Source organism: Rhinoderma darwinii, chromosome 1 (assembly GCF_050947455.1).
Source record: "Rhinoderma darwinii isolate aRhiDar2 chromosome 1, aRhiDar2.hap1, whole genome shotgun sequence".
Lineage (NCBI taxonomy): Eukaryota > Metazoa > Chordata > Amphibia > Anura > Rhinodermatidae > Rhinoderma > Rhinoderma darwinii.
In genome coordinates this window covers 33,496,261-33,523,874 of record NC_134687.1, presented here as the reverse complement: position 1 = coordinate 33,523,874, position 27,614 = coordinate 33,496,261, and the positions used below count along the sequence as shown (strand labels likewise).

At 43.0% G+C, this 27,614-nt stretch overlaps 1 protein-coding gene across 11 annotated transcripts in view; it reads right to left on the bottom strand.

Moving 5' to 3' along the window:
* ADD1 (adducin 1) overlaps nt 1–27,614 on the bottom strand; it is a 104,107-nt gene that overhangs the window by 38,465 nt on the left and 38,028 nt on the right. For all 11 annotated transcript variants that reach the window (XM_075857325.1, XM_075857288.1, XM_075857297.1 and 8 more), the window contains exons 2-4: nt 10,254–10,467; nt 9,084–9,246; nt 1,220–1,371 (exon numbers count right to left, since the gene is read on the bottom strand). In XM_075857325.1, coding sequence (XP_075713440.1) covers nt 1,220–1,371; nt 9,084–9,246; nt 10,254–10,448 — 510 coding nt within the window. In that variant the 5' untranslated portion in view covers nt 10,449–10,467. The remainder of the gene's footprint in view (nt 1–1,219; nt 1,372–9,083; nt 9,247–10,253; nt 10,468–27,614) is intronic.

Below are 27,614 nucleotides of genomic sequence, written 5' to 3'. Positions count from 1 at the left end.
CAGCAGAGACATAGGGCTTGCTGAGCAAACACCATACTAACCCTAAGGCGAGCAGATACTATAGATATACAATAAGGCTACATTCAGACGAGTAGCTAACCTCCGGCTAACCTCTTACCTGAAAAACGGCAGTTTTGCATGTCCGAAGTGCACCTGCGCAGGGCGTATTGCCACGGATCCGGATGCGTGACACAGTAAAATAGGACATGTCCTATTTTTTCCCTGACCCTTTACACGCTCGCTTGAAACAACGGTCGTGTGAATGGCTCCATTGAAGTACATGAGTCCGTGTGACAGCCGTTGTTTTAACGGCCGTCACATCGACTACATATTCGCTCGTCTGAATGAGCCCTAGACAGTACAAAAACATCCTAAGATTAACAGATCACACTAATTAGAGGAAAGACAAATGGAGCTAAAGTTACAGGAAACAGAAGAAAAGTGAGAGTTAATTACAGCGCATGCATAATATAGTGAGGACAAGTCTTTATTAGGGGTCTTGTGTGACCGCAGAATGAACTAGATCGGCTCTTTACAAAGAACTTAAAGGGTAACTTAACGTTTGACAAACTTCTGACATGTCAGTGTTATGTCAGAAGTTTGATTGGTGGGGGTCCGAGCACGGAGACCCCCACCAATCGCTAAAACTAAGCAGCAGAAGCGCTCGTGTGTGCGCTGAGTTGATTCGTGTCTGTTCGGCTTCTTATGGAAATCAATGTACGGACTCAACAGAAAGTCTATGAGCCCGTACTCCGATATATCCGCTTTCCGGAAAAAGCCGAATAGAAATTTAGCGATTGTTGGGGGTCTTCATGCTCGGACCCTCACCAATCAAACTTCTGAAATAACACTATGATAGGTCAGAAGTTTGTCGAACGTTTAGTTACCCTTTAAGGTCTTCATAGCAAAACAAGAGCAAGTCAGATGCAATGAGGACTTTGCTCTTAAAAGCGATGTTGGCAGCGCTCCATGTTATGACATGGATATTTCTAGATCTATTGCTATCAATTTATTCACTCATTGAATGTTAATGCACGTGTACTCCTTAAAAAGGCGTGACAAGGTCAAAAGGAAATGAACAAACTTTTTTTTTTTCTTTTTAATATAGTAGAAATTCTATAATCTTTATCATTACTTGATCTAACCTGCAAGGATCCACCGTGTGCAAACAGAGTCAGAGCTCAGTCAGTAACCACACTAATAATAATTTGATACTTACAGTAATGTGATTGTAGATTAGTTGAGACCATCCAAACAAATCTGCTAAACGATAAAAAGCTGCTAGCTTACATCTGAGCAATTTCTCTCCTTTTTCATAGGCAATCGAGTCGGATCCTCTAAGATCGTTCACGGGAGTTACCATTCCTAAGCCTGAAATCAAATACATGGGCTTTATACACCGTACTAAAGGGATTTCCAGAATCCTAAATTATCAGCTAGGGGGGCGTGGCTTAGCGGCAGATGTGAGCGGACGCAGGAACCGGAGCTCCCGCTGCCGATATCCTGAAACTCATCCTGTGGCTAAATTCCTCTAACAAAGACATACCTGTGCAGAGAGGGGAGAAGGAGGAGAACCTGGTGACAATATTCTGTAGAATCTGGAGGCTGTAATGACCCGTTCAAGGAAGTCTAAGGCGGCAGAGGAAGGTGAGCTGGGATTACAAGATGGCGCCGACATGTGCGTGATGGCAGAGAGCAGAGACTTGAGAGGGGCGGCGGCATCCCGACTGGAGCGCTTTGCCAGAAAGACACCCGTGAAGGCAGATGCTGGAGGAGAGATGACAGGAGGAGGGAAAAAGCAGGCAGGCTGCACCGGGTCCAGATATGAACCGCTGCGGGCACAGGTGGACTCAGAGGAGGAGGAGGAGAATGGAGAAGATGTTGCAGGCAGCTCAGGAGGAGGGCTGGATCGAGGCCCGCACAATTCAAATAAGCCTGGGCCTACGTTGGCAGATGTTTTTTCGGCGGTAAGCCTATGTAATGCCACACTAGCTAAACTCACTTGCCAGGTGGGCGGAATAAAGGAGGATATTTCCATAATACGGCACGATCTGCAGAAGGTGTCGGAGCGTACAACAGCGGTGGAAGGTAGAGTCAGTGATGTGGAAGACAGAATGCTGCCCATGAGGAGAGATGTAAATGCGGTAGCTGTGGATGTTACTTATCTGTTATCTAAAACGGATGACCTGGAGAACCGTTTACGTCGCAATAACGTACGGATGGTGGGAATACCCGAAAAAGTGGAAGGGTCCAATCCGGATTCCTATTTCGAAAAATGGTTACTGGAGGTGTTTGGCAAGGAGTCGTTGACACCATTGTTTGCGGTGGAAAGAGCCCATAGAGTACCAACTCGCCCGGGTCCACCTGGACGGCCGCCAAGACCTGTGCTGGTAAAGCTGCTTCATTATAAGGACAGAGATTTAATTCTTCGCCAGGCCCGGGAAAAGCAGGATATACGGGTGAATGGTGTGAAAGTGTCATTTTACCCGGATTTTTCTGTAGAGGCCCAGAAAAGAAGGATGCAATTTCTGGATATCAAACGACGATTGAGGGATCTGCGTGTTCAATACTCCATGTTGTACCCGGCGAAACTTCGAGTTGCGGCGCTGGGATCTGTACAATTTTTTGAGAACTCAAAAGATGCGTTAAGATGGCTGGACAGTCACGAGGATCGCCTTCGTCAGAATCGAGAGGAAGCTGCTGCGGGATTATCAGGTGGATGGTTGAAGAGGGGACTCTGCTTACTATGAAAATGGAGGATGCGCCGCACAGGGGAATAAGGCATTGTTTTTTCTGCATTTTATTTACTGTTCTAATTTGGGGCTGCAGCCTCTATGTTTATAATGCTGAAGGAAAGACAGATGTCAGGTTAATTGACGATGTTGGAGTCACTAAAATGCTATGTGTCTATGGTAGTAAGGTGGCGGGAGGTTTGTGGTTCTCAGGTTTATATTGTGGGAAAAGATGTGTTTCTGCAGTGTAAAGGGGAAGCTGAACAGTCACATTGGTGGAGTTTTCTTCATCAGCCCGGGCCCTCTTTGGAGGGTAAGTTTCTGGAATGTTGGGCGGGTTAGGGAGGGGGGTGGAGGGAGGAGAATGTTTTGGAGGGAAAGGGAGTTGGAAATGCAGTACGCTCTGATTGGCACTGGATTCAAGGGTAATGGCCTCTGTCAGATAAAAAAAAATGGATAGATGGGGGGTAGGGTAAATCTTTTGTCCTGGAATGTGAGAGGTATGGGAGAGGCAACAAAACGGCGAGCTATATTTGACTTTCTGAAAGGGCAGTCTGCTGGAGTGATGGGACTACAGGAAACGCATCTTACCGCTGATACTGTGCAGCAGGCACATAGGGTGTGGATTAGACACAGTTTTCACTCCTATCATTCCACATATTCAAGGGGGGTTAGTCTCCTGGTTCATAGGGATGTAACTTTTTGCTGTTTGGCTTCCTTTAGAGATGGAGAGGGCAGATATGTAGGGGTACATTGTAAGTTGTTTAATTGGGAATGTATAATTGTGGTACTGTATGTGCCTCCCCCATACTCGGTGGTTCCAATAAGAGAAGTGTTGGAAAGGCTGGCTAGTTGGCCGATGGTCCCGACTATACTTATGGGAGACTTCAACAATGTAATGGATATAAGACGTGATAAATTTCCAAAAGGGGGGGGGGGGGGGGTAGGTGAGGCTGTTCTGACGCGGTTTGGGAAGTACATGATAGAGGTGGGGTACACGGATATTTGGCGGGCAAAGTGGCCCTCTACTACGCAATATTCTTGTGTGTCATCTACTTATGGATCGTTGTCTAGAATAGATTTGATGTTTAGTAACGGGTTAGGGATTGAGTGTGTGGAAGGGGTGGAATATCTGCCAAGGTCACTGTCTGATCACTCCCCAATGATATTGAAAGTTCGAACTAGTCCGCAGATAGGGGGGCTAAGACTGCATTGGAGGCTAAATCCGTTCTGGATACGACTAGTGGGGGAGGAGATAATAACTGCGAGCTTGCAGGAGTACTTTGGGATGCTATGAAGGCGAATATCAGAGGGGTGTATATCCGGGAAATCACGACCATTAAAAATAGATCACGACCGGTGGGAAAACATCTACTGGAAAGGGTGACATTATCCGAGGAGACTCATGTAGCTAATAATACAGCAGAAACGAAGGCCCAGTGGAAGGTAGCCCTAAAATTACTAAAGGAACATCAACTGGAACAGGCAGCTAATAAAAGGTTGTTTTTGCAGCAAAAATATTATGAGGAGGGGGAAATGACGGGCAGACTGTTGGCAAATATGGCTAGGCCTCAGCGGGAGGGTGCGTTCATCCACCAATTGCAGGATAAAGAGGGGACACTGGTTGGAGAAACAGGGGACATACTGGATGTGTTGAAGTCCTTCTATACCGAGCTGTATCGTACGAGGGTAGATTATCCGGAAGATCTATTGACAGACTATCTAGAGGAAATGGAGTGGGTTACCTTAGGGGAGGAGGAGAGAGAGTGGCTGGAAGAGCCAATTACATTGGAGGAATTGCAGGAAGCAGTGAGTTCTATGGCAAATGAAAAGGCTCCAGGCATGGATGGTATACCTACAGAGATGTACAAAACATATTGGGGGGAGCTTCTGCCGGAGTTATTAGAGGTGTTCCAAGATAGTTTTGCCAGGGGACGACTGCCACAGACTATGTATGAAGCGGCAATAGTAGTCATTCCTAAAGAGGGGAAAGATCGAACACAGCCGGATTCTTATAGACCAATATCCCTGCTGTCTGCAGATGTAAAAATTTTGGCAAAGGTTCTGGCTAATAGGCTGACAAGAGTGGTGACTAAGATAGTGGGCCCGGATCAGTCGGGATTTATGCCATCAAGGTCTACAGTAGTTAATCTAAGAAGATTATTCTTGAATTTGCAGACAGAGGCTGCAGATACACAGGGTAGAGCAGTGTTGTCCTTAGACGCGGCTAAGGCATTTGATAGTGTGGAGTGGGGGTATCTGTGGGCTGTTTTGGAGCGGTTCGGATTTGGGAATAATTTTATAACATGGGTAAAATTGCTGTATAAGGAACCGGTGGCTAGGATTCGAGCCAATGGGCGGATGTCAGATTCCTTTAGACTAGAGAGGGGGACGCGTCAGGGATGTCCACTTTCCCCGCTATTATTCGCTCTAGCGATCGAACCCCTGGCAAACGTGGTAAGGCAACATCCGGGTATAGAGGGGTTTCGATGTGGGGAGCTGGAGGAACGCATAGCATTATATGCGGATGATATTTTACTATTCCTGGGAGAGATAGTTCGGTCACTGCCGTTGATAATGACCATATTGGAACGGTTTGGCAAATTTTCAGGGCTTCAAATTAATTGGAGTAAGTCGACATTGCTGCCACTCAAACCATTGGAGGTGCCACTGGTGGTGGGGGGAATTGCTGTACCTTGTGTTAAGGAATTTAAATATCTGGGGATTAAGGTCTCGGCGAGGGTGCAGGATTTTGTTGCGCTGAATGTGAAACCATTATTGGACAAACTAAGAGATAAGACCAGAATATGGCTTGGACTACCACTTTCAGCGCTAGGAAGAGCAAACCTGATTAAAATGATTCTGATGCCTCAGGTTCTTTATGTGGTGCATAATGCCCCAGTGTGGTTGCCTAAATACTGGTTCAGGAGAATACATAATCTGTTTAGGGACTTAGTGTGGAAAAGGGGGATCCCCAGGATTAAATTGGAAAAATTACAATTACCAACGGAAAAGGGAGGATTAGCTATTCCAAATGCGTGGATATATTACTTAGCAGCCCAAGCACAACATTTTAAAGGTTGGAAGAATAGGGAAGAGTGGGACTCTAGTGGGAAACTGGTGCATCATTTGAGTCGGGGCGAGGATATACTAGAGGCAATGGAGTCTCATAAACTGAGGAGGGAGGCGAAAGGGAAACCGACTTTGCTATTGATACATAGGGTCTGGTGGGAATGCAAAAAAATACTGGGCATTACGGGGTGCTCCAATTATATGCCTCTATGGGATAATCCATACTTATGGGAATTCCATATCTTGGACGGCTTTCAGGAGTGGGAACAAGCTGGGGTCAGATATGTATACCAGGTATATGAGGGGGGAAGTCTCAAATTGTTCTCACAGTTACAGGAGGAGTTCGGACTCCCACATCGGATGTTTTATCAATACCTCCAGTTGCGGCATGCGGCGCAGGCCCAGGGTAGATTGGTGGATTTGGGCTGCTCTACTATGGGAGTGATGGAACAGGTATTGGGAGCAAAAGACACTAAAGGGATTATTTCTGTGATCTATGGTACATTACTTTCCAAATTCCTTGGAGATCCGATGGGGGTGATCAGATGCAAATGGGAAGAGGATGTGGGGAATATAACTGATGATGAGTGGGAGGAGATACTGGAATCGCCCAAAATGCTCTCCATTAATGTAGCACACAGGAGGTCACAACTTTTTCTCCTACATAGAGTGTACAGGACGCCTAAGGTGTTAATGCAAATGAGACTCAGACCAACGCAGGAGTGTCCCAGGTGTTCGTTTGAGGGGGCAGACATAAAGCATATGTTCTGGAGTTGTCCGAAGCTGAATGATTACTGGAAGGAGGTTGGAGGCATGGTAGAGAGGGTATTTGGAAGAGTTTTTCCGTTGGAACCTAAGATTTATGTGTTGGGCTGCATGGGGGAGGAGGGAGGAGATGGAGCTGAATTACTGGCCATAAAAAGGTTTTGTATCATGCTAGGAAACTAATAGCAAAATATTGGTTGAATGCGGATCCCCCGGAGGTGTCTGAGCTAGTGGAATACGTTAATCACACGGTGGCATTGGAACATCGGATATACCTAAAACGTGGGGCAATACACAAATACGATAAGCAATGGGGAAAATGGGAACACAATTATGGCACTGCAGGGAGGTAGAATACACCTTAAGGTGGAATGATCAGGAGGCAAGTATGGATATATCAGTAGGAGGCAGGAGAGAGAATGGTTATATGAGTCAGGGAAAGGAGGAGGTACTGCGGGGGGGGGAGTTGGGATGGAGGGAAGTGGGAGTTATGATACATATAACTGTATATGTTGTACAAAACTGAAAATGTATTGACGGTTGGAACCAAGTTAATGTACATGAGATGTATGATATATGTTGTATTATCAATAAAAACTGGTTTGATTTAAAAAAAAAAAAATTATCAGCTATCCAGAGGATAGGTGATCATTTTCGGATCGCTGGGACCCCCAACAATCGTGAGAACGGGGGTCCCAAACCCCCAGATCCTGCTCACTGCACTCCCTGGTGAGCCTGAATAGAAAGGCGGCCGAGCATACGCGCTGCCACTCCATTCAAGGTCTGTAAGAATGACGTAAACAGCCAAGCGCTGTACTAGTTTGTTTCCATCATCCCCATAGACCTTGAAAGGATTGGCAGCGCTCATGCTCGACCGCCGTTGCACTCCGTGTATTTCTCACTGCGGTTGAGCATTGGGGATTGTGGTGTTCGGGAACGTCATTCTCTTGATCGGTGGGTGTCCAGGCAATCAGAAAATGATCACCTATCCTGTGGATAGGTGATAATTTAGGAAAACCCCTTTAAACATAAAAATATACAAACATTGCAGTAAAGAGTATACAATCTGTATTACTTACTGAGGCTGCAGCTTGCATGATCTAGGAAAGGTTTGTAACCTTGTCTTGAAATTTTTCCCTTCTACTAAATGGACAAAACTGCATAATTTATACCACCAGCCTCTAATTACCCTCCGTTACAGATTTCATGAGGTGACCTTGCTATATCTTTGTCTGTCAATACTGCAAAATGAAAAATGTGCTACGCAGGAAACCGAACTGAAAAAAACCAAAAACAGACTACTCTGATTGCCACTTGCTGAAAGCATGTTTGATCTTTATAAGGAACCCATGCAATCACGTGTAGTATTTTCTTGGCAAATTCAATGCAAAATAGGAGTAGTGTAAAAATACCACACAGTCAAATGCATGCTTATAAGACAACATATTCATGGGCAAACTTTGCATAACATGGGACACCCAGCAAAATAACTAATGCAGTCCTATACTAGAGTTTCTCTTTAAAGCGGATCTATTATCAGATTATGCTGCTCATACCAATAGGGAATTTAGATTGTTAGCCCCAATGGGGACAGTAAAAGAGGACCTCTGTACAGCGCTGTGGAATATGTTGGCACTATATAAGTAACTGAAATAAATAAATGGCAAAAAAAAAATTCCCACAAAGATTGACAGCAGCTAGTCAATCAATCAGCGCCAAGAGGGTCAGGGATAGGCGAGGGGGTGTGCGCACTTCATGAATACACCGGACTCAACTGGGAGTCCACTGCATTATTTCATCACTCCGATTAGCCAAACGGCACAATATTTTTTTTGTTCTGTTTTGACTGAAAGGAGAGTGGACCTGTCCTGATAGAAGGGCAGCATAGTATGAAGACAGATCTGCTTTAATTTCTACTTTATTTTTGGGAGAAATACAAAACAAATCATGTTCACAATATATTAAACATGACGTGTAAAAAAAGCTGAACCGGTAACCCGTAAGTGTGATGTTAGTGGTGCAATTGAAGTATATTATAAAGCTATAGGATAAAACCCTGGTGAGGTAGCCTGTAAAGACAAACACTTTAGGCCTTGTTCACACAGTGCAGATTTTGCAGGCATTAAAGCTAAAGCCAGAATTGGATCCAGAACAGACCTAGAAGCCTTTTATATATTTTTTTCTGTTTAGGTTCTGTTCCTGGTTTTGGCTTAAAAAAAATGCATGCAACATCTACAGAAAATCTACACGGTGTGAACAAGGCCTTTTGGTGAGGTATCAATGCAGAGATTTGAAGTGGCCTCAAGTCAGCTGTCAATTTATAGCCCTTTACTTACTGCAATTAATTAAGAACATTTCCATCATCTAAATACTTAAAATCAAAGAAATCTAATAAGGTTACAGTCTCATAATGGACTGCATTTCAAAATCCAAATCCATGCCATTCTCTGGTACAGTTACTATTACTTGGATTTCAGCGCCTCACTTTTCAGGCTAACAGTAACGCACACTCACTCAAGTTTAGTGCTGCCATCCCGCCTTGAGGAGCTGATGGGTATACACTTGGTACTGTTGTGGTCATGAAGTCTGCTATCTGTTGTAGTGCCAACAAGCCAGTTGGATTTTTTCCTTTTTTAAGTTGGTCTTGGATCATTGTTTCCAGTTCATCACAAAAGGCCTGAAATAAAAAAATAATTAGAACTGAACTGGGCAGTGGTGAATACAGGTTCTTACCTACACCGCAGAAACCTGTGTAAATAAACTCTATATTTACTCTTAAAAAAGGTTTGTAATTGGAAAGCCCTAAAAACTTAGTGCATATTCCGTTCAATAAATAGAAGTCACCCGGCAGGGCTACTATCTTGCTATAGGAACATGTTCTCTGAAGCCCATTACACCGGCTAATTCTGGCAGGTGAAACCAGCGCCAATCAACGAGACAGCTCCGGTCACACGGAGCTATGTATGGGGACGAGCGGTCGTTACTCCGATCACTCGTTTCCATACATCATATCGGCAGCATGTCTCCCTGGGAGATGCGCTGCCAACAATATCTCCGTTTTTTTAAAACGATATGATCAGCAGATGAACAGGCGTTTGCTCGTTCATCTGCGGATAGTTGCCCTGGGTAAACGAGACAGCGAACTTTCTAGGAAGGCTTGTCTGCCCGATAAACGCCCGGTGTAAAAAGGGCCTTAAGTCTCCAGAGATGAATAGGCATCAGATCGACCTTTATGCACCAACATTTAACGAGAGCAATTTAACCTGAAAAATAAAAGCCACACAACAGCCAATACCTGCAGGAGGTCAAACACGTTAATTTAAATATACTTTGGATTCCAGATTTACTTTCCAGCTATAAACAGGGTCTAGTCTACATCCCAGTATTCGAACAATGATAAAATTCACTCCACATCTTTGACAGTAAAATAAAGACATTCATTGGTCGACGGAGCAACTTATGGCTACAAATCTAGTCCTCTAACCAGTGCTTATTCTGATTTTCACTGGTCCCATTAGAGTACAAATAATAGTTCTATCCCAAGCTATAACACATCCTTTGCTCAATAGGCTTCTAATTCTAAACTTTAATAGGTATTTCCGCTCAGAAGACAAACACCCGTGTCAAATGGTGGCCAGCGTTTGGACTGAATCCCAGAACATGCCAGCAGCGTGAATTACTCACCGGACTCTGAAGTATCATGGAGACTCTCTTTTTCTGCTCCATCATGTTGAAGTCCTGGCGAAGGTCGGGCGCCATGTTTCTCTCTCTCAAGTACTCCGGGTTGTTCTCGTCCACGCGGTCAAAATACTTCTCTTTATGTGGAGCATTAGTTGGGGGTGGTGAAGTCACCACCCCTGCATTTGAATCACCATTCATAGCACAACCTTATCTTACCCTGGACAAAGACAAGAAAACAAACACCAGTTATTACTTGTTCCAAAGGTGATTTGATTTCCTGTAGAAGATTTCATGATTCAGATATACATTTCATCAAGATCACATTTTGCACGTTTACACATGATATACAGAATAGTACAGTACGATGTATACACACACACACACACACACACACACACACACACACACACACACACACTACATGAAAAAGCCCATTAGCACGCCATCTAACACTCATCACATCGCAACAGTTCCCACTATTACACAAATTTTTAGAATGGCTTTGTGGGCACCTCAATGAACTCAAACACTGGCCAGCCTGTGCCCGTCACCTGACAACATCACAGAATCAACCCTTTCACTGCCAAGACGTATGCAATATGTTGTCACTTTAAATCCTTGCCGCGTCTAGAGTATGAGGGCTAGAGCTTAGATCTTGGCAATATTATAAATATCAGTATCATAGCCTTCAAATGACCGGGATGAAAGCTGTGCAATATTCAGGGGGTGTTAGGATGACTGGTTCAGTGTCTGTGTAGAAGAGAGGGCAGGAGATGCAAGTGACCGCAGGAATAAAGGGTTAAGGTGCCCATACTTATTAGAGGACAGTCGGCAGAACCCACCAATTTCTGCAGTGCTAGCCGACTATCAAAATGTGTACGGGGCGGTCCTGACTTTCCACCAATGGCTGACGTGGTTGAAGAGGATAGAGCAGGTTAGATTTCAACATGCCCGTTTCTTTGTTCCTGCAGTAGATTTGCCGCTGCCAAAGCAGTCTGGAAGCGGCTTATTCCCCTCTCCCTATTGAAAATACACGTACGCTCGGCCGAACATGCATGTGTAGGGGGAAGCCAGGAGAAATTGCTGCTGGCTGTACAATCTGCAACATGTGAATATACCCTTATCCCCCCCCCCCCCCTGTACAGCCTACCAGTGTTGACATATACAAACTTGGTTATCACCCCTGCTTACCAATTCTAAGGGGATGCAGTATGGGATCTCCTACTAGAGATTTTTTTTTTGGGGGTTGAACTTTTGACTCATTAGCTCCAGAGTAAGGCCTCATGCACACGACCGTGTTTTTGCGTCCGCAATTCAACCGCAAATCCACGGGTTAATTGCGGACCCATTCATTTCTATGTGGCCATACCCACTATCCGTGTTTTCACGGCTCTCCGCATGTCCGCACATCCGTGCAGCAGAAACTCCGGACATGTCCTATTATGGGCCGCAAATGCGGTGCGGACATGCCAATAGAAGTCAATGGGCCCGTGGAAATTGCGGATACACCGCCGTGTGTCATCCGCAGTTTGCGGATCATGTGACCTTCTAAAGGGGGTTTGACCAAGCTTTTGGCATCCTGTTTAAAAGTCCTTTTTTTTTTTTTTTTTTTTTCATCCGCATTTTTGCGGATTACATACGGATGAACTGCGGATTACATACGGATGAACTGCGGATGACATTCCACGGAACACGGTCCTGGAATTTGCGGACCAGAATAACACCACGGTCGTGTGCATGAGGCCTAAGGAGAGAAAGTTTTTCCAGATCATCTCCACCCACACATATTAATACATGAATGCACTGAGGAAAGCAAAACGCTCCATGGTAACTTGAAAGGATTATCTTCATAAGAATAGAGCCGCGGTAATTGTACTCAATTACAAATTATATTTTATAAAATATAAATTGATGCAATTAAAGGCCTTCCTCATGCAGAAAATACACTTTACTGAAGTCATCGGGAAAACTGCAGGACCAAAAAAAAAGTCAAATTAAATGAAGTAGAAAACCTTCCTTCTCAGGATTAGGGTATGTGCACACGATAGCAGGCATTTACGTCTGAAAAGACAGACTTTTCAGGAGAAAACAGCTGCCTCGTTTCAGACGTAAAAGCTCCTCCTCGGATTATTTGCGAGGCTTCTCTGACAGCCGTAAATTTTGAGCTGTGCTTCACTGAGTTCAATGAAGAACGGCTCAAATTATGTCTGAAAGAAGTGTCCCGCATATAATGTATATAAGTGTCCCGCATATAATGTATATAAGTGTCCCGCATATAATGTATATAAGTGTCCCGCATATAATGTATATAAGTGTCCCGCATATAATGTATATAAGTGTCCCGCATATAATGTATATAAGTGTCCTGCATATAATGTATATAAGTGTCCCGCATATAATGTATATAAGTGTCCCGCATATAATGTATATAAGTGTCCCGCATATAATGTATATAAGTGTCCCGCATATAATGTATATAAGTGTCCCGCATATAATGTATATAAGTGTCCCGCATATAATGTATATAAGTGTCCCGCATATAATGTATATAAGTGTCCCGCATATAATGTATATAAGTGTCCCGCATATAATGTATATAAGTGTCCCGCATATAATGTATATAAGTGTCCCGCATATAATGTATATAAGTGTCCCGCATATAATGTATATAAGTGTCCCGCATATAATGTATATAAGTGTCCCGCATATAATGTATATAAGTGTCCCGCATATAATGTATATAAGTGTCCTGCATATAATGTATATAAGTGTCCCGCATATAATGTATATAAGTGTCCCGCATATAATGTATATAAGTGTCCTGCATATAATGTATAGAAGTGCCCTGCATATAATGTATATAAGTGTCCTGCATATAATGTATATAAGTGTCCTGCATATAATGTATAGAAGTGCCCTGCATATAATGTATATAAGTGTCCTGCATATAATGTATATAAGTGCCCTGCATATAATGTATATAAGTGTCCTGCATATAATGTATATAAGTGTCCTGCATATAATGTATATAAGTGTCCTGCATATAATGTGTATAAGTGTCCCGCATATAATGTATATAAGTGTCCTGCATATAATGTATATAAGTGTCCTGCATATAATGTATATAAGTGTCCCGCATATAATGTATATAAGTGTCCTGCATATAATGTATATAAGTGTCCTGCATATAATGTATATAAGTGTCCCGCATATAATGTATATAAGTGTCCCGCATATAATGTATATAAGTGTCCCGCATATAATGTATATAAGTGTCCCGCATATAATGTATATAAGTGTCCCGCATATAATGTATATAAGTGTCCCGCATATAATGTATATAAGTGTCCCGCATATAATGTATATAAGTGTCCCGCATATAATGTATATAAGTGTCCCGCATATAATGTATATAAGTGTCCCGCATATAATGTATATAAGTGTCCCGCATATAATGTATATAAGTGTCCCGCATATAATGTATATAAGTGTCCCGCATATAATGTATATAAGTGTCCCGCATATAATGTATATAAGTGTCCCGCATATAATGTATATAAGTGTCCCGCATATAATGTATATAAGTGTCCCGCATATAATGTATACAAGTGTCCCGCATATAATGTATATAAGTGTCCCGCATATAATGTATAGAAGTGTCCCGCATATAATGTATAGAAGTGTCCCGCATATAATGTATAGAAGTGTCCCGCATATAATGTATAGAAGTGTCCCGCATATAATGTATAGAAGTGTCCCGCATATAATGTATATAAGTGTCCCGCATATAATGTATATAAGTGTCCCGCATATAATGTATATAAGTGTCCTGCACTTCTTTTGACGAGGCTGTATTTTTACGAGTCGTCGTTTGACAGCTGTCAAATGACTACGTCGGCAAACCCATTCAAATGAATGGGCAGATGTTTGCCGACGTATTGTAGCCCTATTTTCAGACGTAAAACGAGGCATAATACGCCTCATTTACGTCTGAAAATAGGTCGTGTGAACCCAGCCTTAGACTGAAATTCCATGAGGCATTTTGATAGTGTTTTCTTCTGCAGTTTTTAGCATTTCATGTGGTTCTTAATTGCTGTAAAAATGCATGGTAAACACACATGAGTTTTACAGGGAATCGCTGCGATTTTGCAATGTTTTTTTAGGCGGTTAAGCAGGCTTTCAATGTGCTTCATCTGTAATAACGGCATCGCCAAAAAACACGTGTTTTACCATGCGTTCTTCATAGCAGTTAAGAACCACATGAAAGTCGCTACAAAAAAGGAAGTAAAAACATTCAGTGGAATTTTCAGCCAATGTGCCACTCGGGCTGTTTTTAACGGCATCTGAGTGGCACCAGATAGTCTTCACGGACCCATTCACTTAAGGCCTCATGCATACAACCGTTGCCCGCCATACGGCCACTAATGACGGATCCGTGGAACAAAGACTTGCACACAGATGGCTTCGTGTGCAGTCCGTTGTTTCAACGGAACAAATGGAATGGCCGAGACAGTTCTGTCAAAACAGACAGGAATAGGACCGGTTCTATTTGTCGGAACGGCCACATTTTTCCGTTAAAAAACAACTGAAGTGGGTATGTCACCATAGAAATGAATGGGTCAGTGTGATATCCGTTAAAACCCCCCCAAAAAACGTATAGCACACTGAAGAGAGCATGAGGCCTTAGCGTGTAAATCGGGGTCAGTTAAAACTGACCCGATTCTCCTTTCCGTGGAAAGATCTTTCCACGGATCACTGACGGGACTGTGAATGAGTCATTAAGGAAATATTGTGCAAACAACCAGCTGATTTTGGGGGGAAAAAAAAATGTGCACAAAAAAAAACTGACATTCACTTTAAATCTGGAAAACCCCTTTCCGCATGCCCTAACAGGGCACATGGACTTCATGGGGGTCTGGCCCAGGAGACGAGCCATAGCCTGTATAAGCCAAAACAGAGGCACTGCTAAGAGTTTCTCACTCAGATTTAAAGTGACCACGTAATACTACATTGCACTGCGAATGCTGCAGGGGAAATGTGTCCGCACAGAGCTACCTCGTTGATAGTAACCAATCAAGGGAAGTAGGCTTCATTTTAAGCAGGAGTTGTCGAAATAAGAACGCCTATTAACCCCTTCCCACTCCTGGACGCACGATTAGGTCATGGTAACCATAGCGTTCGCGCTCCATGACCTAATCGTGCGTCACGGGAGGAACGGCCAACTCGGCCGTCTTCCCGACACATTCAGGAGCCGTGACAGCTGCTGTCTCGTACAGGTTGCCGCAGCTTCTATAGCAGGGACAGATAGCTGTGTCCCTGCTGATTAACCCCTTAGAAGGTGGCTTTTTAGGGGTTAAACCACCGACGGCCCACTATGATAGCGGGCCATCGATGGTTGCTATGGCAACCGGACGCATAACAATGGCGTCCAGCTATGTCATTTACGGAAGCCTAGTGGGTCCTGACTTATGATTGCTGTCAGTGAGTAGCTGACAGCTCTAATACACTGCACTACGCATGTAGTGCAGTGTATTAGAATTGCGATCAGGGCCTCCTGCCCTCATGTCCCCTAGTGGGACAAAGTAATAAAGTAAAAAATAAGTTGTGTAAAAATAAGAAAACAAAAGTTTTAAAAAGTAATAAAAGTAAAAATCCCCCTTTTTCCCTGATCAGTCTTTTATTATTAATAAAAATAAACTAACAAATAAACGATACATAATTGGTATCACCGCGTCCGTAACGGCCTGAACTACAAAATTATTTCGCTATTCATACCGCGTGGTGAACGCCATAAAATAATAATCCATACCAGAATCACAATTTGGTCACTTCACCTCCCAAAAAAATGGAATAAAAAGAGATAGTAAAGTCGCATGTACCTAAAAATGGTCCTGATCGAAACTGCAGTTCATTACGCAAAAAATAAGTCATCGCACGGCTTTCTTGATGAAAAAAAAAAAAAATTATGGCTCTTAGAATAAGGTAACACAAAATTTCAGGGGATCGAACATATACGTCCATCGGCTAGAGGGGAGAATTTGGATAAAAGGATTCTACAAGAGGCCCAATGGATCTTCCGCATGCATACCATGAAACCGGCGTGCCTGAACGAACAAATATCGTTTAATTGCTTCCTTTGATCCCGGTCTGATCTGTCGCCCCACTTTGCTTTACAGCCCAGCCCTATTCAATGCCTCCTATTCATCCCTATACATTGATCTCTACAGTCTCTCTCTTTATATGGCACCCATTCATTCCGTTGCTAGGGAACGCGTTGTGTATAATTCTTAATCAACATATAGTCGTCCCCATTACTACCTCATCGTTCTTATCACAGCGCTTCCTGTTATTTTCCTCATCCTAGGCTATTTATTCTCTCCCAGACTGTCTTACAGCCGCCTTTAGATCCCTGGTTACCAAGGACCAAATCGTCTGCTCCTGCCCGCGATGTCAGTATGCGTCCGGGGGCCTGTCCTGCTCGGGCCGCGTCATTAGCGTGGCTTGCGGCGGACTGGCTGCCCGGCCGCTGCGTCATCTGGGGGAGTGACGGGTACTATTTATGTCCGACATCTCACTCGGCTCGTGTTCGACCAGCTGACTAGTGTCGTGCACGAGCCGGGTTAATGATAGAGGCACGCAATAGGTGTCTCCCGGCCATTAGATGTGTTAACCTTACATTAGTGTGACCCCTGATGAAGCACCCTGATCAATGAGTGGTGCGGAAACGCGTAGGGACACAGCTTACTGGCACGGACTGACCAGGTGTTTATTATGTAACGCAGTAAGGGGGATCTATTTTCCTGCAGTGTGCGGTACACGTACTACACAGTACCCTCATATGCAATCCCCCCCCCCCTCCTGTGCTGGTCAATCGTGCTTACGCCTCTATTAGTATTTTGGCTGTTTAGCCCTATTTTAGTTTGGTATTTCTATAATAAAATTCTGTTTTAATCGTTCATATAGGCAGTGACATTTAACACAAAAAGTAAATGATTTTTTACAAAAAGTATTTTATTGTGCAAACGCTATAAGACATAAAAAAAAAAAAACTATAAACATCTGGTATCACTAATCGTATCGCCCTGCAGAATAAAATGAATATGTCATTTATAGCGCACGCTGAATGCTGTAAAAAAAGAATAGAATAAAAACCAATAGTAGAATTGCTGTTTTTTAGTCACCACGCCTCTTAAAAATAGAATAAAAACTGATCAAAAAGTCGCATGCACCCCATGAAGACTACAATGAATTCCTCAAGGGGTCTAGTTTCCAAAATATGGTCACTTTTGGGGGGTTTCCACTGTTTTGGCACCACAAGACCTCTTCAAACCGGACATGGTGCCGAATAAAAAAAAAAGAGGCCTCAAAATCCTCTAGGTGCTCCTTTGCTTCGGAGGCCGGTGCTTCAGTCCATTACCGCACTAGCGCCACATGTGGGATATTTCTCAAAACTGAAGAATGCGGGCAATAAATATTGAGTTGTGAGAAAAATGGAATAAAAAGGATTTTGACAAAAAAAAAAAAAAAAGGAGGCAATACTTAGCTTCTTACATTATACTGATAATGAGCCGTGCCCACCCCGAGATGACCCCAGTTTTGACAGTTTGTATAAACGGAGACCCCTATTAGACCGTTTCAGTGCCTGGTTTTCCCAAGCATTCACCCCCGAGAAGTGTATTTATATTGAGGAGTCCTTGGTACATTTTAAAGGGAGGCTTCAATTCCGCCAGTACCTGCCGGGTAAGAGGGCAAGGTATGGCGTGAAGATGTAGAAGCTGTGCGAGAGTATCAGGGTATACCTACAAATTTAGGATATATGAAGGGAAGGACACCACAGTATTCAGCCCCCAGAATCCTCCCCCTTACTGGGGAGTTATGAAAAAATTGTGTGGGATTTGGTGCACCCACTGCTGGACCAGGGTTACCACCTCTACCTGGATAATTTTTATACCAGCGTCCCACTCTTCAAGTGCCTCGCTTCCAGTCCTGCGGCATGCGGCACTGCTAGAAGAAATCGGAGAGGCCTCCCTAAGACTCTGCTTGGGCAAACACTCAGAAGGGGTGAGAGCAGGGCACAATCCAGCAGCAACATATTGTGTCAAGTACAAGGACAAGAGAGATGCCACACCAGTACCCATGTACCTGTACAGAGACCCGAAAACCAGACTGCATCCTGGACTACAATAGGTACATGGGAGGGGTGGACTTGTCAGATCAAGCCCTAAAGCGCCATGCGGTGTGGTGTAAGAAGCTGTCCGGGCACATCATACCGAAGGCATTGTACAATGCGTACGTGCTACGTCGATGTACAGGCCAGAGGGGAAGATTCCTGGAATTTCAAGAGGTCCTTTAGGGACCAGGAAGGGGGGGCACCCAGTACTTCTGGAGGCGAGGCCACACGCATTGTACCAGGGCAACACTTTCCAGGAGAAGTTCCCCAAACTGGCAAGAAGGGAAAAAGTCAAAAGAGGTGCAAAGTCTGCTATAAGAGGGGAACAAGGTAGGACACAATATATCAATGTGACACGTGTCCGGAAAAGGCAGGGCTCTGTATGAAAGAGTGTTTTAAAATTTATCATACATCCCTTGATTTTTAATCTGCCCCAGTTTTACTTACCCTGATGCACTCCGCACAGCTTATCCCCCTCATCTTTCCCTTCGGAGCCCTGCTGCCTGAGATTTACAGCAAGGCAAGCGTAATCTTGCGATATTACGCTGTAAACTGTCATTTAAAACGAGATTACGCTTGCTGTGCTGTAAATCTCACACAAATGTTACCGAAGTGTCAGGATCCTGAATAGACATCATGTCCTGGCTGGTAGTGAGGTCTATTCACTGTCAGGATACTTGAGTAACGTTAATGTGTGTGTATGTGGCTGCACATGGTGATCTAGCTAGATCACTATGTGCTGTGTAAATGAATGGAGAGAAGTGTAGGACGCCGATTGGTCAGCATCATACACTTCTCTCCACAAAGCCCACTTGGTCAAAAAGTAAAACACGCCCAGTTGTCCATTAAGAAAGTCATTAGCATAAGGCAAAATTCACACAAACGTGTGGCTGCGTGATTTTTGCGCATACGTCATCCTTATGACACGTGGTTTTGCGGTTTCGAAAAAGAAATGGAAGTGGTTTTATTTTTCCCTTCATTTCTTTATCTGTTGCACGAATCACACGCAGCACACAGAGCTATCAATCTGTCAATCCATTCAGTCTCCGGGCCGGGTGAGGTTTCCCGTGTGTGATGCGCAAAAAAAAACGCTCACGTATAGGACATGTTGTGAGTTTCACGCAGCGAACACACGCTGCGTGAAAAACACGGAATGTCTGAATGTCCCCACTGCCTTACATAGGTCAGTGCAACGCGCGTGAAAACACGTTCGTGTAAATAAGGCCTGAAGCTAATATAGATCATAACTTCGTCAAAAATGATAGTTTTCTAAATAAATAAAAAACACTGCTGTAATCTACAATACAGCGCCGAACACATTATGTAGAAGATAGGGCACGTATAATGTGGTGACAGAGCCGCTTTAAAAAAAAAAAAAAGGCTTGAAATTTTCTTAAAAATATGAGAAATTGACGTTTATGTTCTAAGCCTTGTAACGACCAAGAAAAATAAAAGAATGTTCAAAAAACGATGCCAATCTAAAGTAGACATATGGGAAATGTGAACTGGTAACTATTTTCGGTGGTATAACCGTCTGTTTTACAAGCAAATGCATTTAAATTCAGAAAAATTCTATTTTTTCTACATTTTCTCAAAATTGTGCAATTTTTCACAAATAAACACTGAATATATCGACCAAATTTTACCACTAACATAAAGCCCAATGTGTCACGAGAAAACAATCTCATAATCGCTTGGATAGATTTAACCTCTTAACGCCGAAGGACGGATATATCCGTCCTCTGCAGCTGTTAGTTCGCGCAGGATGACGGATATATCAGTCCTCTGATCGCACGGGTACTGACAGTGTACACACGTGATCAGAGGCAGGAGCACGGCTGTTATACACAGCCTGGCTCCTGCCGGAATGGAAGCGCGCTCAGATTCCGGCAGTTTAACCCATTAAATGCTGCTGTCAATAGCGACATCTAAGGTGTTTGACAGAGGGAAGGAGCTCTCTTTCACCCCATCAGCACCCCCGCAAAGAAATCATGGGGCGCCGTCGGGTTTCCATGGCAGCCGGGGGCCTAACAAAGACCCCCAGGTCTCTCTTCAGCAAATGCCTGTTAGGCCGTGGCAGAGGCATAGCCTAATAGATTGCCTGTCAGTTTTACACTGACAGGCAATAATGCTTTGTTATACTAAGTATACCAAAGCACTATATATGTGATCAGCAGATTGCATAGTGAAGTCCCCTGGTGGGACTAAAAAAAATAAAAATAAACGTAAAGCAGTTAAATAAAGTTTGTGGGAAAAAAATAAAAAAAATTGCAGTCAAAACCAAATAAAACAGTGGTTTTATTTAGGCCCCATTCACACGAACGTGTTTTTGCGGCCGCAATTCCCCCGAAAATTGTCTTATTACGGCCGTGTTCTGCGGTCCGGGCTCATTGAAAATAATGGCCGCAGCCATGTGCATGTCCCGTGATTTGCGGACGGCTCGTGGCTGACAGTCCGCAGCCGGCCGACCCGAAAATCACGGCCGTGCACATGGCTACGGTCGTGTGCATGAGGCCTTAGTAAAAGTGCCAAAACAAATAACATACACATATATGGTATCCCCGCGATCGTAACAACTTGAATAAAATGAACACATTAATTAAACCGCCGGATGAACGGCGTCCAAAAAATCCCGCAAAAAAAACCGGCAAAATACTCTTTTCTCCCATTCCCCCCATAAAAAATTAAATGAAAAAGTTAATCTATAAGTCCTATGTACCCCAAAATAGTACTAATGAAAACTACACCTTGGCCTGCAAATATCAAGCCCACATACGGCCACATTGACGGAAAAATAAAAAAATTACGGCTCTTTGAATGCGGCGATGCAAAAACAAGTAATTTTTTCTAAAATGGTTTTTATTGTGCAAACGTAGGAAAACATAAAACCTGCCGACCCATAGAATAAAGTTAACATGTTATTTATGTCGCATAGTGAAAGGCGTAAATTTAGAATGTCACAATTAATGCTGGAATAGCGGCTTATTTTCAATTCTCTCCTAAAATAAAGTTAATAAAAGTTAATTGATATATTATAAGCATCTAAAAATGGTACAATTACAAAATACAACTCATCCCGAAAAAAACAAGCCCTTACATGGCTATGTCCACGGAATAAAAAAAAAAAAAAAAAGTTACGACTCTTGGAATGCGACCGTGAAAAAACAAAAAATAATCCTTGGTCATTAACGCGCAAAGTGGCTTGGTCATTAAGGGGTTAAGTAGGGATGCACGATGGATCGAAACTTTGATACTGTACATCCCCAAACGGTTCGATACCGTTATTTCATGTATTTCGATACTTAGCTGTGCGGCCGCACAGCTAAATATAACACATGAATGTATGAGAGCGGGGCTGCGGCTGTGTAATACAGCCATTGCCCCGCTACTGAGTACTGACATGTGCGCGCCATCAGGAAAATGCGATGCGGCCAGCGCTGTACTAATGAGTGGCAGCACTTTAGACAGAACATGGCGGGCGCACTGCAAAACACCCCCATGTTCTGTCTTCAGTGCCTGCGCTCATTAGTGCAGCGTCGGCTGCATCACCTCATGCTGACTGCGTGCACTTGTTGTCAGGAGCGGGGCACTGGCTGTATTACACAGCCACAGTCCCGCTCTATAACGGCGGAGATCAAAGAAACCTCCCATCTCCGCCGCTATTCCCCTGAATGGTGCGATCAAAGCTGACTGCAGCATTCAGGGGAAAATGAGAAGCGGGGATGCCCCTTGGATCGCATGACAGGAATCCCCGTGACACGATTGAGTGACATACCATATATGGGCAGACAGCCCTCGATCCATTGAAGGACCCCAGGGCTGTCTGACCATATTTCCTGTTAGGACATACCTAAGTATGCCCTAACAACTGCCTGTGCACTATCCGTATACAGGCTAATTTACTGGTATATAGATATATGCCAGCACATTAAAGTTTAAAGATAAAAGTAAAAACAAAAGTATTTTTTTTTTTTTTAAAACACATTTTTTTTGAATAAACATTAAAATAAGTCTCAATACATAAAATATATACATATTCGTTATTGGCGCGGCCGTAATAACCTGCACAACAATTTTTTTGCATAATTTAAGTGTGCGCTGTAAAAAAAATAAAAACGACTCACTTATTGTGAGGCACGAGGTGTGATGAATTTAACCTACGTGTGCCTCAATAGTAATTAACCCCATCATGTACCTTATCCATTAACCCATGACAGCGAGACATGATGGGGTTAATTACTATTGTGAGGCACATTCAAAATTCATCACACCAGAAAATGGAAGATTTTTTTTTATTACTGTTGACAAAGTATCGTTTTGGTATCGAAATCGAAATACTACACGAAGTATCGGTATCGAAGTCCAAATTCTGGTATTGTGACATCCCTAGGTTTAAGCATTCCCAAGTTATTACCACAAAGTGAAATAGGTCATATTTGAAAAATGGGCTGAGCCTTAAGGTGCAAACTAGGCTGCGTCCTTAAGGGGTTAAGCCACGAGAGTTTACGAACACCCAGGGTATGTACTCACCCGCCTCCATTGTTCTATGGAGAACGGACAAGATCAAATGCTGTATTAGCAAATAAGATTTTGTAATCTAAAGACAATTTTTGACAGTCAGCAGAGCTTGATAGGCCCCTTACAATATTGCGCTACGTTCAGCATTTACCGTATAAGAAAAAAAAAAAGTTAAAATGTGCTGCAATACCCATGTTTATGGCGTTTTGCAAACAAAAATCAAAGTATAAAAAAAAAAAAATCTGATTATGCAATTTGTTAAAATGCTTTCATGAAGGATTCTTCTAGAAAACAATTAACAACCACTCAGCAATTTTCTCATTACAGAATCCGCAGGTGTAAATGATTAGCAAAGAGTGGCTGGAACATGTTCTGAATATTCCAAAAAACACTGCTAGATATGAATAAATGTACAAAGATGCATCTTCTTGCCAGCATCTTGCACTACTCTTCTGAAGGCTTTTCCACACTAAGGTATTGATAACCAAAGCGGTCTGGATTCTCTCTGATGGAGCACCTGCAAGAGCCAAAATCTGAAAATATTCCCCATTCTTCAGGATCAGATCGGACAGCCAGAATAAAGCCGGCATTTCACCAAACAACGCTGTCAGGTTCAGTTTGGTCCCCAAATTTATATAGGTTTCTTTTATATTTTACTACTTTTATTGATAAACTTTGTTAAAAATAAAAAAAAATATTATATATATATATATATATTTTGTGTCACCACATTCTGAGAGCCAGAACTCCTTTATTTTTCACCGATTGAGCGGTGTGAGGGCTTATTTTTTGCAGGACGAGCTGTCATTTTTATCGGTGCCATTTTTTGGTGCATAGAACATTGAGAGCCAAGTTGACCAAACAAAACACAGATTTTGACGGTTTACATTTTTTATGACCGTTCCCGTCGTAAACAACTTTCAGATTTTAATTTATCTTTTCCTCCCCACCTTCCAAAAGCCATAACTTATTTTTCCGTCGATATAGTCCTATGAGGGTTTGATTTTTGCGGGACGAGTTGTAGTTTGCCATTTATTGTGCCATATAATGTACTAGGAAACGGGGGAAAAAATTGTGGGGTAGAAAATGAAAAAGACAGCGATTCCTCCATTGTTTTTACAGAATTCACTGTGCAATTAAAACAGGTTAACTTTATTCTGCGGCTCAATACGATTACGGCGATACCAAATATATATAGTTTTTTCCATATTTTTTTACACTTACTACTTTTACGTCGCCAAATTCTGAGAGCCATAACTTTTTATTTTTCCGTTGATTAAGTGGTCTGAGGGCTTATTTACTGCGGGACAAGCTGTTTTTATTGATACCATTTTGGGGTACATGCAAGGTTTTGATCACTTTTTATTCCATTTTTTGTGGGAGATTAGGTGATCAAAAAATAGCGATTCTGGCATTTATAATTTATTTTTTACGGCGTTGACCGCGCGGGTTAAATTATATATTGTAATAGTTCAGACTTTTACGGATGCGGCGATACCAATCATGTATTTTTTTTTTTTTTTACTTTGCTCTAGGGGTTTTTTATTTTAACTGTTAATATAAATCTTTGTTTTTTTACATAAAAATACTAATGTATTGCAGTATATCATGATTCTGACAGGGTCCTATTAAGCCCCGCCGGAGGCAGCGCTTAATAGGAGCCCCCAGGCAGCCATAGCAACAGTGATACCAATTCTGTTTATTTTATTTTTTTACTATGCTCTAGGGGGAAAATGGGAAAAGGCGGGGTTTTCTGAACTTATTTTAAAAATAACTTTGTTTTTACCATTTTTTTTTATTAGTCCCAAGGGGACTCCAACCAGCGATTGTTGGATCGCTTGCAATATATACTGCAATACTAATGTATTGCAGTATATCGTATATCTGACAGGCTTCTATTTAAATGCTGTGGTCGCTATTGACGGTGGCATTTAACGGGTTAAAAGAGCAGGATCACGCTCGACCGCAATCCCGCTCGTTACTGTGAAGTGCCGGCTGTAACATACAGCCGCATCGTATGGAGCGGGTTCACTCCGTGAGCCCGTTGCATACCTCCCCCTGCACAGCTATCACGTATGGATATGTCAAATGTCGGGAAGGGGTTAAACAATATATTGTAATAGTTCAGACTTTTACGGACGCAGCGATACCAATTTAGTTTATTTTTATATATTTTTTGACATTACTTTAGGGGGAAAAAAAAAAAGTGTTTTTTTAACTTTATTTAAAAAAAATTACACTTTTAAAAACTTTTCGAAGTTTTTTTTTTTTTACACTCTATTAGCCCCCCTATTAGACTTGAACCAGCGATCGTTCGATCACTGGTACAATATACGGCAATACTAAATGTTTTGCAGTATATCGTCATTTTTAAAGGCTTCTGTTATAATGTGGTGACAGAGCCTCGAAGTGCCCCATCTTCTACATAAGGAGATCGGAGCTGTAATGTAGGTGACAAGTGCTTTAGAAAAACTATTTTTACCACGTTATTAGCGATTTTAGCTTTATGCTAATGGCTTAATGGCCAACTCGGCGTGTTTTTACTTTAGACCAAGTGGGCGTTGTAAAGAGGAGTGTATGACGCTGACCAATAAGCGTCATACACTTCTCCCTTCATTTAGTCAGCGCATAGCGACCCAGCCTTATTCACTATGTGCGGTCTTATACTGACATATTAACGTTACTGAAGTGTTTAGACAGTGAATGGACATTCCTTCCAGCCAGGACGGGATGTCTATTCACAAACCCGACACGTCGCTAACGTTTCTGTGGTAGTTACAGCAGAGAAAGGGTAATCTCGCTGTAACCTGTCATTTACAGCGTGATCTCACAAGATTATGCTTGCTCTGCTGTAAGTACCACCGAAGTGCCGAGATTGTGAATAGACATCACGTCCTGGCTGGAAGGAATGTCTATTCACTGTCTAAACACTTCAGTAATGTTAATGTGTCAGTATAAGGGTATGTTCACACGGCAGCGTCCGTAACGGCTGAAATTACGGGGCTGTTTTCGGGAGAAAACCGCTCCGTAATTTCAGGCGTAATGGCATGTTGAGGCGCTGTTTGCTGCGTCCATTACGGACGTTAAATGGAGCTGGTTGTCCATGGAGTCCATGGAAAACGGCTCCATTTACGTCTGAAGAAGTGACAGGCACTTCTTTGACACGGGCGTCTTTTTTACACCCCGCCTTTTGACAGCGAGGCGTAAAAAAAATGACCGTGTTCACAGTACATCGTAAGACCCATTCTAATGAATGGGCAGATGTTTGCCAACGCTATCGAGGCGCATTTTCGGACGTAAATCGAGGCGTAAAACGCCCGAATTACGTCCGTAAATAAGCCGTGTGAACATACCCTAAGACAGCACATAGCGAACAACGCAGTGTCACTATGCGCTGATTGGCCAGAGTCACACACTCCTCTTTACAACGCCCACAGGGTCTAAAGTAAAAACACGCCCAGTTAGGCATTAAGTCATTAGCATAAAGCTAAAATCGCTCCTAACGTGGTAAAAATAAATAGTTTTTCTAAATAAAAAGCACTGCTGTCACCTACATTACAGCGCCGATCACATTATGTCGGAGATAGGGCACTTATGTGGTGACTGAGCCTCTTTAAGGCCTGCCACTTAACAGAGATAGAGTGAAGGCAGTCCCAGGGGCCTCCATTAGGCCCCTGGGCTGCCATAACAGCCGTAGTCACCCTCCGATTTCACTGTGGGGGGGACAATTAGCTGTCGGAGGGGCCCCCCTCTTTTCAATGCCTCAGATGATGCGGTCGCGATTGACTGCAGAATTTGAGGGGTTAAGCAGCCACGAACAGTGAGATCGCTGCTCCCGGCTGTTAGTCCTGGGTGTCCGCTGTAAAATACAGCAGACACCCGCAGCATATGGAGCACGCTCCAAACACCTCCCCAGGAGGAACATTCATTGTTTACTTCCAATGGATACAATTCTGTCCATGGTCATGTGTTGGACACACAGGTGCTGGGATCATTGTTGCATTTTCAAACGCAGCCTAAACAAACATTTAGAAGACACATTCCTTTTTTCATAGTGTTTCAGCTGTGAGCCTTAACATTAAATTCAAAGCATGAGTTTCCGTAGCGTGCATTTGAACATGTAACAAAAATGCACAATGTGAACTCAGCCTCGAAGACACAGCTCTGATACACATACTATAACAAGTTGTGCACCTGAGTGTCCATTACACGACCATGGGCAGAATTTTATCCACTGGAAGTATACAATGCCTGTGCCTACCGAACAACAAGCAGAGATCTTGAAATCCGTGAGGAATAAATAAAATAAATTGGAAAATTGGAGCAGCACAATGGAGATCATACAGAAGTAATGATCAGTGCAGATGTCAATCCAGCACTGGGGTGAGATAAAACACTTACTAGAAGTTGCAGCATCTGTGTGTCTCTCCGCCTCTCACTCTGCTCCTGTTCACCTCCCCGCTCTCCATAGCCTTCTATGGGCAGCTGTAACCTGATCTATCAGGGAGCTGAAGCAGCAGTAAATTCAGAGTGAGTAAACATTTAGGGTGGGGGTGGGGGTATAGCCTGATAAGTGGAGGAAGAGGCATTTTTCTCTAATGAGATAATACAAAGTTTTATATTAGCTTTTACTATTGATGTACGCAGTTTGTTGAAACGTTATCTCCATTTAATCT